Here is a 14,095-nt window from a genome sequence, read left to right on the forward strand (position 1 = left end):
TTCCAGAAATTGACGTGCATTGGCATTGGTTTGTTAAAAGGTTAAAAATTATACGACTTTGATTTGCATTTGGCATAGTCTTGCGTGGGCTGAGAAGTTGAAAAAATAGCCTGATAAATTAAAGGGAGAATGACACTGTATAACCGCTCTCAAAATAATAGCCGAAAATGTATATTTTTTGTATATGTGTAAATTCTGTATGTTATATATATAAAAATTATACAAATTTTATACTTTTTTCGACTATCGAATGTAAATAGTTTTTTGCACAGGCTAAAAGTGAAAAAATCCCAAAATTAAATCCAGGCTAAAGACTTTGAGGCGTAAAAAATTACTCTTCTTAAATAGATATTGCCCGTACTCTAAGTTGAGGAAAATACAGGCAACTCTCTTCAGGTCATCAGGTGATTATCAATCTTTCATAGATATTACAAACAATTTAACCAGAATTCTTGACCTTCACAATGTATGTGGAAAGAATCTTAAAAAATAGTCCCGCATGAGAATTTTAAAGTACGCTGCCAGAGTTTTGATAGCGTGCTTCAAATTTTGGCAGAGTTCTTAAAATTCTAGCAACGTGCTTTAAAATTACGACAGTATGCTTTAAAATTCTGGTTTGTGGCTATTTTCTTAAAATATTTCTTAACATGATCAAAATTTAAATGGTGACACTAAATGATCCTATTTGTGTAAATCTCCCGTCTGTTACCAAGTTTTCACATCTATTTGGGCTGATAAATCCAATAAAAAGCTCAAGTGTAACAACAAATAAATCCAATGGCCTGCCCATTACAGGTAAAAATGACACCAGATAGCCATTCTAAAGTACTGTTACTTAGGAATTAGCTAGCGCGTCCTGAATTTCAAATTTTCAGGACAAAACTATTTTGAATTGTTCTGAAATTAAAATTTTTAGTTTAAAATTTCAGGAAAAAATAAGTATTGGCTAATTTTTAAATAGCATCGCTAAGAATGGCTATCCGTGCACTTGCCCCCATTACGGAGTTCTTCAAATCTTGTCGGGCTAATCGAAGTGAAGAAAATGTGTCTGCCTGTTCCATGGTGTTTTCAGCGTTTCTTAGGCCAATATTAAAAAGAAGTTGGGCTAGGGGCAACAAATATCAACGTGCTTACTCGTTATGGGACTGCTAAATAGGTGTGTTTGGTTTAAAAAAGAACTCACAACTCCCATTAATCTAATACTAGAGTTTATTAAATATTTAACGGAGATCAAAAGTGCTCACTTTTCGTATAGGATTAAAAAAGGTCAAGAGTATATTTATCAGACTATTTTAGACCCTACATAAAACAAGGACTATTCTTTGTCATTTTGTCATTTTTTTGACAATGGGCTAACAAGTTGAGGACCCAAAAACATCAAGACTACAGGGAAGTTCTGACCAAGCGCATTTGCATCTATACTCAGTTTTTGAGTCACCATTTAACTTATACTTTCTGTTTTGTAAAAAAAAATTACAAGCGCACTCACTTTTCGGATAACTTCAGACATACGGGGCCTAAAGTAGCAAGAATTTATGTCTGAAGTTTGAACATCAAATTTTTTGCCTGAAGTGTGACCTTATCAAAGTAAAACTTTAGATTTTTTTCGTCTGAAGTTTGGCCTGACTTGCAAAAGCAATCAAAAAAACTCAGTTTGCAGTCTGAAATTCTTTAGTTTGTAGTGCAAACTTCAGACAAAATCAAAAGTTTGTCTGAAGTTCTTCATTTCTTTATTATTATCCCCCTTTGCCATTTGCAAACAAACTACCCTTCAAAATTTTCAAGAGCAGGGACAAAGGAAATTTGTACAATTGTTGAGACAAACAAATGGTAAAAGAATTTTACTAGAGATGTCATATCTCTCTTTTTCTAATTGTTTGCAACAGAATAACATTGCTGAAAAAGAGAAAGAGAAGGAGAATCTACGGATGCAACGACGGGTCTGAAGTATGGAGCGCATAGGTCGCAGGAGAAGAAGAGGAGGCAACGACGGGTCTGAAGTTGTCAAAATTAGGGTATAGGTTAAATGGGGGCGACCAAATAGGACGCCCCATGCAATTTTTACGCTTTATGTGTTTGGCAGGTTTTTCCCTATCTATTTTTCCTCAAGAATGTAACACTACTCTTCCATAATCGTAATATCCACTTTTTTTTTATCGATTATACAATTTACTCGAAACGAGGAATTTACAAGAAGCTTGTTTTGACGCGTGGCGTTCTCTTTGTTTGTCATCCCACATAGTAAGAGGCTCCTGTTTGGCCAAGCTTTTTTTTGGGCCAAAAGTATTTTTTCGGCCTAAAGCATTTTTGGCAAAAAATTGAGGTGTTTGGCCAAGCTTTTGGAAGGAAAAAAAGTGCTTGTGAGGAGAAGCAGAAGCAGTTTTTGAGAAGCAGAAAAAAGTAGCTTCTTTGCAAAAGCACTTTTGAGAAAAATATACTTAGAAGCAGTTTTCAAAAGCTTGGCCAAACACTAAGTACTGCTTAAAAGTGCTTTTCAAATTAATTAAACAAACACAAACTGATTCTCACCAAAAGCACTTTTTTTAAAATTACTTTTGAGAAAAGCACTTCTCAAAATAAGCAAATTTTAGAAGCTTGGCCAAACAGGCTATAAGAGCCACGGTCCGACGTGTAGGTCATTTTAGTGTTGTTGTAATCCGCAGTTTATTTGCAGATTACACTTGAAAATGGAACACTTAAACACTACTTTTGGGCGAAGTCAATTCAAAGGTAAATACATAGGAACAACCCCAGAATGGCTGATACTGCCTACTAGTTTGGCCTATTTTGGTTTCTCCTAGCTGCACGTAAAATCAACAAACAATTAACAAACAAATTTTTAATGATGGCCACCACATAGGCCAAAATGAGAACAATTCAATCTAAACTCTTTTCTCGTAAATTTTGTAATATTATATTTTTGTATTTTACTTAAATCATTCTTTCATTACCTCGTTGGTTATTTTGGCGGCTTAGTTGTTATGGTGGAGTGTTATCCTTAATTAGATGATTCGAATTTGAATCTTAGGTATAGAGTCACTTTCGTCGGAGCTTTTTACCCCAATTTTTTTTGTTTTTTGATCCGAATTCAAATTTAATTGGATACCAATACGGATACTGAATACTGAGTAGGAAACCAAAGAAAGAAATTAAAAGAATTTAGGGTAGTTGAGATGAATATGGTGGCATAAAAGCTATGCAATAATTAGTCAAAGTTTTCCAATACTTGCTACTCTGTGTCCATAAATACGATCTCATCAAGATCTCAACAACTTCTTGTTCCATTCTTTTAAACCCACATGCAACTTGCAATCTTTCATTCCCCTTTGCTCTTACAAATTGAGCAACTTTATATTAGCTAGAGTTTTACGTATCTTTAAAATTTAATTTTATGATAGTATGTTAATTATCATTTTATTAGATTACTAGTTAATGTTTATCAAATTTTTAATATATAATTACCTTGTATGCGACTCGATTTATTAATGTATTTTACATTGTTAGTACGTAGAATTTTAAGTCCTAATTAACCATATAATAGATAGTTATTATAATTCACGCATGACCTTCATTTCTTTATCTCACATAATATCGTTGTGTTGGGCAGTCCTTGTTAGTATACTGTATTTGTAAAATAAATCTGGAGAAGAAAAACAATGTATAAATAAAAATGTAGAAGAAATAAAATTTAATCTGAGCCCACTGAATTCACAGTGTTTCCTTATGGAACTTAATCCCCTCCTAGTACCCGAGGTTGTGGATTATTTCCTCCTGGATAGAACGGATTATACATTGGTGTACCGGTACTTCAAACCCCAGTGTTTCAGCGAACACAATGATCTGTAGCAAATCACACTTACTGTTGCTTTCTTTGTAGTTAAAACAATGCAGAAGAAAGAAGAGATTTCAGAATTTTCGTCAGGAAAATCTGAGGGAATAGTCTGCTATTTATAGCCAACTTAACTGAAGAGGTGCAACTCTTCAGAGTGACTGTTATGATTATTTGCGTAAGAACGACCATTACGTAAATGGCTACTTACGCAAAACAAAACGGGAAATTAAAACGCGGAGGAAAATTAATTTACCGTTACAAAAATGGCTGATTTGGATTATAATAATATTACGTTAATCTTAATATTAACAAATAAATTTGGTCCAAAAAATTTAATCAATCAATCATTTGACCAAATCCGGAGCTGGAGCCGAGCGAGCGACTACGACTAGGGGTGTTCGTCGGTCGGTACGGTACGGTATTTAGACATTTCGGTTCGGTATTTTCGGTATTCGGTTTCTTAAAATCCTATACCAATACCGTACCTAATTAAATTCGGTATGGTTCGGTTTTTCTCCTTTCGATTTCGATTTATTCGGTTCGGTAACTTCGGTTTATTCGGTTTGAATACCTAACTAGTGCATAGAGCCATAGACTATAATATTCTTAATTAAAGTACTCAAAAATACAAAACTGAAAATGTTTGTCGACAAAAATTTTGTCCAAAACTAAAAAATATCGATCCAAATATAGAGAAAATTGTACATAAAAGAATATTTGATCATTAGAAATGTCTTGTTACTTGTTTGGAGTTAATTGATGAACTTAGAGAATAAAGGAAAGTAAAATTTAGATTTTTTATATTTATATTATAATTGATAATATATATTTTGTGTAATATAATATATATTTCGGTACGGTATCGATATTTCGATTTTTTTTTTTAAAATACCAAATACCATTCCTAATACCATTTTTTTGAAAAACTTAAACCAAATACCATACCAAATACCAAAATATCGTATACCAAATACCAAAATTTTCGGTTTCGGTACGGTAATTCGGTATTTACCAAATTATGCACAGCCCTAACTACGACGACGTGAGGCTTGCATTCTTCTTAACTCTTTAAAAGCTAGAAGAAGAGCAATTGTACATATACCCATCAAAAATCTTTTCCTCCTCTAATCTGGGACAATGTCTCTTTGTAAAGAGAAAAATTCAAATATTTCTTTTTTCCCTCCATTTCCCATTCACTCTCTATCTCTATTTTAAATCTCTATTTTAAGCCAACCAAGCTTAAACCCAACGGTCCTAATTAGCTATAAAATTAAGTATTTTGTTATTTCAATTTCAACTTGAAATATCATTTGCAAATCAATATTTGTTTTGTGATTTGGTCCATTGTATCCACTTCAATTTGAAATAGAGAACTTGAGATTGAAATTTAATTTGAAAAGTATTTCAAATAAAATAATAGTTTTTATTCACTAAGCTTCAATTTTTTTTTTGTAAAATTGAATTCATTTCCACATTCAACTTCTCAAACATTCTCTTTCAACTTCAACTTCAAATATTTATTTTCTTCTAACTTAAATATTGTCCAAACGCCTAAAATCGTCTCATATTTTTTAGGGTAAAATATATATCACATTCCATACAAGTTACATGTCAATACTTATATGATTTCTTGCACTAAACTTGATTTATTTCACCTTTGAAATATTTATTAGTTTACTGAACCAATAAGTACACATAAATTATGATTCTCTCTACATAAATACCAACATTTACAACTTAAAAAATAAAAGACAGCCAAAATATAAGAACATAGGTTACTTAAATATCCAAATATACATTTTAAAGAAAAATAAAACATTCCATAGACACTAACGGGTTTTCAAGAGATTCATTTCCATTTTTCAAAGGCTGCTTGTTGTCTCTATTTTCCCTGTAACTACTATTGCCAGCTTCCGCCGGCGGCTTCCGGCGCCGGTCACCCAATTCCGATCTCACCCTTCCCGGCGACTTACCGGATTTCCTCGCGGACGGGCATCTACTTATACTGTTTCTTGTTCCTCCATTTTGATCTGCACACATCACTGGTGACCTTGTTCTCCTAAATGAACTCTCTCCATTATCTTTTCTTGATAGCCCACCCGTATTCTTTCCTGACCCGACCCGGCTTGGAGAAATGTTCCGGATCTGACCCGACCCAGATAAGTGATCAGACCTTATTCTAGCTGGAGAAGTGTTCCGGGTCTGAACCGAACCTGATAAATGCTCCGACCTTATTCTAGCTGGAGAAGCATTCCGTGTTTGACCCGACCCGGATAAATGCTCAGGCCTTATTTTAGCCGGAGAAGCGTTGTTCCGCTTCTTTGCAGGTGACCTCTGCCGGAGCTCAGTTCCAACATCTTTAATCATCTCTTTCGGATCCGACCCGACCCGAATATGCCTGCTGAGCTCCTTGATCGTGTCCTTGGGATGTGACCCGACCCGGATATGCCTGCTGAGCTCTTTGCCCGTCTCTTTAGAATCCGACCCGACCCGAATACTCCTGCTGAAGTTTCTGTACCTATCCCGAGGCTCCTGAGAGAGTTGTTCCTTAGGGTTGAAAATCATGGCTATTTTTAAAACACTATCATTATGGTTTTTTTGTTCCAAAATATTTTGATGATTATTTTTTGGTATTGTGGGAGTTTCAGAGAGGACTTCTTTCACTTTTTCTTCTTCAAGAAATGGAAGTGTAAGTGGTGGAGATCTATGAGATTTAGGTGATGAAGTAGTAGGATTTGAAGGTGTTTTTTTAGTAGAACTAAAAAAACAGCCCATTTGAATGACAAAGAGGATATAAGTTTTAATGGTTAATTAGAAGAATTCATGTATATAAATGGACAAAAGGTGATGAAAAAATGAATTGGTAATAGGATCAGTGTTGAAAATTGAAAGATAGTGAATGTGGTTGGAACTTGGTATAGGCTTTGGAGGAAAATGGAGGAGATTGATAAGTCAATGAAGTATTACTACTATATCTGTATATACAGGTAGGATGATATGATTTTCATTAACTGCATGGTAGTGACATCAAATAAATAAATAAATAATACAGTATTGGTATTGGAATGACATGGTCAGTTAGGCAACATATTTGATCAATTTGTTTGTCTTTGTTTGACTTGATATAAAATTTAAATATGTCATAAAATAAATTGGAATAGCTGCTGATATTAGATAATAAGTAGTTAAGTACAAATAATAGATTTTAAATCCAATTGATTAAATAGATTGTACTCGTATCTCAAACTCGAACACATAAAATTTAAATTTTAAAACCAATCTAAATTAGAATTATTCTTTGTTCTCATTTTATGTGGTGTTTGTGGAATTTGAAGTTTAATAAAGCAAGAAAACTTTTGAGACAAACCAAAACACCCTTATATAATATGATTTTAATTATGTCATAATATTTCTAGGACAATAAAAGAGTATAATTGAGAATGAAATAAAAAGTTTAAAGTTAGACTTTCACTATAGAATGATGTCGTTCTTTTTAATTAAAAAACTAAATAGAAATGTGTTTACCCGTAAAATGGTACAGTTGAATTTATACGTGGTTTTTAGACAAGTGAATTTATTTGATCCTGAAATAATAAAATAATTAAAGAAATGCACAATACTTAGCCTTGAAATAAAGATAAAATCACGAAAAACAATGATTTGGGGGCAGAGCTTCCGGGCACAACAATGATGAAACCAAGGAACAAGAAAGTAAAATTGTATAAAGTTTTTTATTGATTATAGCGTTAGTTTGCTAGGAAAATCGTGTCCTTTACAATGATACAGAGCTCACTTTTTATAGCTGCACATAGAGAACAAGGTGTTAGGATCATGCCCTTCTTTAATGTCAATTATGAGGGCCATTAAAGAAGGTGTAACAGTGAGCATAAATGACAAATTCTCTTCAACGGGCAGTGCACTAAATACTGTAGAATATTCTCCATTAAATACTACCGAGCAGAGGGTATTTATTGTATCTTTCTGAGCGTTATTCTTTTCAGTAACAGACGGGACAATTGCCTTCGGTTTTAGCTACCCCCGCTCCCCTTAGATTCCATGTGTCCCTCTTTTGGACGGCCACATAGCATAGCATATTTTATCCTATACAAAATGAGTGGATATAAAAGAGGGGTTTAAAGTTTAAACCTAGTTTTGAACAGGGTATCTACAGGTGTCTATGTGACTATTCCGTCTTATTACATTGGTTGGCAAGGATTATATTAGTTAACCACGAACGGGAAAGCGTTTAAACAATTAATGTTTGGATTAAGAAAAGATGTACTTTTAGGAAAGAAACTCGTATAAAGAATGTTATACTATTCTTCAAGAAATTTAAAGAGAACACATACAACATTCACAAAAGAATGAAAAGAAACAGAAAAACCTTTTAGTTTACACAGGAAATAAAAAGGGAAAATCGAGCTGCAGAAGTTGGAAAAAAGAAATAGAAAAACCTTAGCTGAAGAGTACTTACAACAAAGGAGTAAAGCTACATGGATAAGATTGGGAGATGATAATACTAAGTACTTTCACTCAGTAATCAAACATAGGAAATTGAAGCAGGCAATCACACAGATAAAAGACAGTACAGGGAACTGGACAACAGATTCAGACAGAATAACAGACACATTTGTTGAATACTATGAAAGCTTACTAGGAAGAACAGCAACAGATAGAATGAAGACTTTCAGGAGTATAATCAGGAATGGAAGCAGACTAACAGAAAATCAACAAGAGGAACTACTATAACCATTTTTGAGGAAGGAAGTGAAGCAAGCCATGTTTAAGATAGATAGCAATAAAAGTCCTGGTCCAGATGGATATGGGAGTGGTTTTTACAAAGCTGCATGGTCAATAGTGGGAGAAGAACTAACAGAAGCAGTACTAGAGTTTTTTCAGAATGGGAGACTGCCGAGACAAATCAATACTACAAATATTGCTCTGATTCCTAAGATGGAGGCTCCTGAGAATGCAAGTCAATTCAGACCTATAGCATGCTGTAGTGTGTTATATAAATGCATATCAAAGATGCTTTGTTCTAGATTGAAGCCTGCAATCAACCACATAGTAGCAGAAAACCAATCAGCATTTGTATAAGGCAGATCAAAGATGCACAGTGTTCTAATATGTCATGACCTTTTGAGACACTATAACAGGAAAACTACACCTAGGTGCCTAATGAAGATTGATCTAAGAAAGGCCAATGATATGGTGAGCTGGGAGTTTCTAGAGGAAGCAATGAGAGAATATGGCTTTCCAGACAGATTTATACAGTGGACAATGATTTGTGTCTCTACTGCAAAGTTCACAGCTAAAGTAAATGGAGAAGGACATGGATACTTTGAAGGCAAGAGAGGACTGAGGCAAGGTGACCCAATGTCACCATTGCTATTTGTCCTGGTTATGGAATACTTGTCAAGAACACTGAGTACTATAAGCAAGCTACAGGACTTCAGATTCCACCCCATGTGCAAGAATAGCAAATTGACTCATTTTATCTTTGCTGATGATTTGATGATATCTTGTAAAGGCAATATTAGCTCAGTGAATAGAGTGATGGAAGCATTAGATCACTTCAGTAGAGTGACAGGGTTGATTGCTAACATGGAGAAGTCCAACATCTTTGTAGCTGGAGTAGAAGATGAACTTAAACACCAACTGCTGAGAAGAACTAAGTTCACAGAAGGAGTTTTTCCCATCAAATACCTAGGATTACCCCTATCACCTAGGAGATGGAACAAGATGGATTGCTAGATGTTAATTGGGAAAATAACACAAAGAATAAATGTAACATACTCCAAACAACTATCATATGCTGGAAGGCTCCAAGTTGTTAATGCTGTGCTATTCTCAATTTATAGCTTCTGTGGAAATGATTTTATCCTCCCTCAAAGTGTGGTGAAAGGAGTAGATAGGTTATGCAGAGAATACCTGTGGGGGACAAAGGAAGAGATGAGGAAGGTGGCTTTGGTTGCATGGGAGAAAGTCTGCTGCCCAAAAAATATGGGTGGGCTAAACATCAAGGGATGCAGGGAATGGAACATAGCCTCAGTTGGGAAATTGATATGGCAGTTAGCACTTAACAAGGAATCTTTATGGGTAAGGTGGGTTCATGGGGTGTACATGAAGACCAATCCAGACATATGGACTCACTCTCCACCATTAGATAGCAGCTGGTACTGGAGGAAATTAAATTCAGTAAAAGAAGGGATGAGAGAGTGGTTCTCGCAGGGCAGATATATTCTCAACATTACTGGGGAGTACTCTATTAATTCAAGCTATATTGCACTAATGGGGAGACAACAAAAAATGAAGGTAGCTGATTTGATATGGTCAGCAGTAGCTCAACCAAAACACAGGTTCATAGGATGGTTGGCAACACTAGGGAAAATGTTGACAAAGGACAGAATGATTGGAATGAGTATACAGGTTGATAATGTCAATTGCATACTGTGTAATGTGGATGCAATGGAAACTCAGGAGCACTTGTTTGTACAATGTGAGTGGACAAGAGCAGTCTAGCAGGAACTGAGCAGATGGACAAGGCATGATGAACAAACTACAGGAGTGAGGCAAATGCTGGAGCAAATCAAAAACAAGCATTGGAAGCAATTCAGGAAAGAAGTCATAGCAGCAATACACTTAACAAGGATATACTATACATGGAGAGCTAGAAACACTAACATTTTTCAGGGTAGGACTGTAAAAACAGATGAGATAGTTGTACAAATCAAACGAGAAGTGAAAGAAAGAATAGATTTACTACATATGTCAAAGAAAGCACAGAAATATAGGGAGTTTATACGACAAATTACTTGTAATTAGTTTTTTTGTTTGTTGGAGGCCTAATTTCTATTCTGGAAATCAGGTGCTCTATAAGTGTAAATGATGATTAAAGTTAATGGTAATTCACATTGTTACCGACAAAAAAGAAGAAGAAATGAAGTGTCCATTTAGCGAAATTTAAGATCTGGCCTCTTAAAAGAACATGATTGGTTTTCAGTAATACTCACCTTTATGATTAATACTGCTGTTTGTAATTTATCCACTAATCACATGCATAATTTCGGGACACATTACATGTGCAATTATGAAACTGGCGAGTTTCTGACGTGGACAAACAAAGATAAAAACAAGAGGTGATATTTTAAAATTTCGACACATTTATGTCAAACTTGGATAATATGAAAATATTTTGATCATTTTGATAATGTGAAATTGGCTCTTACACCCTCCCTGTCTGTGTAACTGATTTTTGTGTCATACGTAAGTGAACGTTAAATAAGACTTACGACTAGTTAAATAAGACTTACGACTAGGGGTGCATAGGTCAGGTTGGTTCGGGTTTTGTAATTATCAAACCAAATCAATTGTGTCGGATTATTAAATCTAAAGATTAAACCAAACCAAACCAATAAAATTTGAGTTTTTTAATCTCGGTCTTTCTCGGGTTAATCGGGTTTGTTCGGGTTTTTTTTACAATAAAATTTTTGTAGCACAAAACATATAACTTGTGCTCACAATATTTTTTTAATCCCAGTAAGATACAACTATATAAGGTATTTTTCAAGAAAATAATACAAAATATGAGATGTGTCATGACATTATGAAAAAGTTTAAAAAATATTTATAAATTTCATCATAATAAATATATTTATATATTAAATATATCTAAATTTCTATATATGTAATGTCGGTTGGTTTGGTTTCGGTTTGACTTTCTTTAGTTAAAACCAAACCAAACCAAACCAATTATGGTCGGGTTTTTTTTTCCAACACCAAACCAAATCAAACCAAACCATAGTCGGGTTTTTTTCTCGATTTCATTCGGATTATCGGGTTGGTGCGATTTGTCGGTTTCCTTTGTACACCCCTAGCTACTTACAACTATGAATAAGATTATTAAAAGTTAATTATGATTTCATGTGAGAATTTGAATATACAATTCAAAACCTTAATATAATGAATGAACTAGTCAAAGGACTTTATAAGAATTTTCGAAAGCCTCTACCGTCTACAGAGTGCATGTTGTACACATAATTTAGATCTAATACCTTGACTTGGATTCAAGGTATACTTATTAGATCTGATCTAATTTTTTAAGCTTTAGTTCAACCTCTGAATGAGCTTTTCTTTCGATGTATTATATGAGAAATAGTAAACCCTAGCTAGTTAGACAAATCCATTTTTATTTCAACTTCAAATGAATTTTTTACGAAAAAATTAGTTTTGCTTCTTTGTCCAAACACGTTTTTATCTTTTTATTATTATCAAAAAATCAAACAAAATTCTAAAAACACTAAAATAATAAAATTAGGTTACCGAATGTATTAAAAAGGAGAGAGAGCATATAGTACAGAAATGAAAGCAGAATATGGCCATAACCATGTTAGAGGACTTACATGTCAAGACGGATTGCATTCCGATTAATGAAGTGTTAATTAAGTGTCAATTTAGTCTTTATACTTTTCCATAACGGAGCTATAAAAATTAATGTGGATTAGAAAATAGATAGTAGATATGCAAGAGATGTTTGTGTGTGTTAGTATTCCGCATCGGCTATGAAGGGGGTGTTTAGTCTCTTTATATGGTCTTACGCAATCCTTTTCTCTTGAGCTAGTTTTAGGGTTGAGTTAGATGCAAGATCCATTTTTTTATTATGGTATCAGAGCTAGACTCATCAATTCTTGTTTCACTTAATGTTGGGCCGCCAACTTATTTTTTTCACACTCCAGATGTCCAATCCTGGGCGTGCGGAGGAATGTTAGTGTCCCACAGCAGCTATGGACGGGGTGGTCATTGACAATTCTCATCTCTTGAACTAGTTTTAGGGTTGAGTTAAGCTTAAAATCCTATGACGAAAGTGTGAGTGTTTTTCCACACTTCAAACATTTTAATTTATGTTTCGTGAAAGAGAACAAAAAGTTAGATATGTGTTAAATCCAACAACACTAGTTGGAAATATACAGTTTTCTGATCTCACGTTAGATCCTAATTGTAGCATTTATTACCATCTTCTGGTTTGCTCGTTTAGTCAATTCGTTGTGATTTAATAGTGTGTGACAGAGTACAATTACAACTTCACAAGTCACGAAATTAATGAATGAGCTTCTGCAATTTGATCTCTGCGCTAAAGAAAGCACTGAAACTTCTCTCAAACACAGCCAATCATGATTTTGATTTCGTGGCTTTGTCCTTTGTATATTTAGGAGTTAAACTTAAATAGTGCCTTTTTGGGCACAAAATACATTTTTACTGTTAAAAAAAAAAATTACATAACTATATAATTCGCAGTATAATACTGCGAACAACCCTCAGGTAAGATATTATGAGAAAATTCTTGGGGTTGGATATAGTTTTGTCTTTAAGTCCATCAATTCCACCCTCCTTTTAACATTGGCCCATGACACCCCATCCCATTGGAAGCACAAACTTTCAAAAATATAAGTACCAATTAAAGAATTATAATAATAATAATTTCACAGCAAGAACTATATATATATAAAAGCATGAATACAAAAATTATTAGTACTATTAAATTATATTAAATTATATAAATTATATATGATTTACAAAAATAACCTTATAATATTAAATTATTTTTCTAAACATATTGGATAAAATTGTCATATTTATAACTTTCTAATATTTAGAACTTCTAATTCAATTAAGATTTTGTATTCGTGGAAACTTTTTTAGTACTATTTTTTAACCACTCAAATAGGTTCCCATAAGGATTAAAAAAAAGCACGTAACTTTAATTTGCTGGGAAAAAAGACTTTAATTACTACTTAGTTTTTAGAGTCTTTTTCTTTTATTGAGCTAACGTCAAGTACTAATACAAAAACGAAAAATAACTATTGAAATACTTATTAGTTCAAAGTAGTTTAAGAAACATGATTTCCTTAAAGCAAGCATGCCCCAATTATAAGTGTATTAGTCCAAAAAGATAAATCGCATAAAAAAGGTCTAAAAAGGCAAAGTCATGGAACTTATAGCATGTTTGGTGTAAGTTTCTTTTTGGTCAAAAATGCCTATTTTGGTAAAAGTATTTTATCCTTCTAAAGTTAAGGTCTTTGGCCAAGCTTTTAGAAGAAAAAAAAAATGCTTTTGTGTAGAAACAGAAATAGTTTTTGAAAAGCAAAAGAAGTAGTTTCTTGCTAAAAATATTTTTTTTAAAAAGCTCTTATGAGAAAAATACACTTAGAAGCACTTTTAAAAGCTTGGTCAAACACTAATTGTTGCTCAAAAGTATTTTTTTTC

At 33.6% G+C, this 14,095-nt stretch overlaps 1 protein-coding gene across 1 annotated transcript; it reads left to right on the forward strand.

Moving 5' to 3' along the window:
• The first annotated feature begins 9,586 nt into the window (after positions 1–9,586).
• On the forward strand, positions 9,587–10,354 carry LOC109212554. The gene has a single exon (XM_019376205.1). The coding sequence runs from the start codon at positions 9,587–9,589 to the stop codon at positions 10,352–10,354; it is 768 nt and encodes a 255-aa protein (XP_019231750.1).
• The last annotated feature ends 3,741 nt before the right edge of the window (positions 10,355–14,095 follow it).

The sequence above is a fragment of the Nicotiana attenuata genome, unplaced genomic scaffold (assembly GCF_001879085.1).
Source record: "Nicotiana attenuata strain UT unplaced genomic scaffold, NIATTr2, whole genome shotgun sequence".
NCBI lineage: Eukaryota > Viridiplantae > Streptophyta > Magnoliopsida > Solanales > Solanaceae > Nicotiana > Nicotiana attenuata.

Bases quoted from the DNA above. Each gene is read 5' to 3' on its own strand.
- LOC109212554 (XM_019376205.1), top strand. From the start codon at position 9,587: ATGTTAATTGGGAAAATAACACAAAGAATAAATGTAACATACTCCAAA.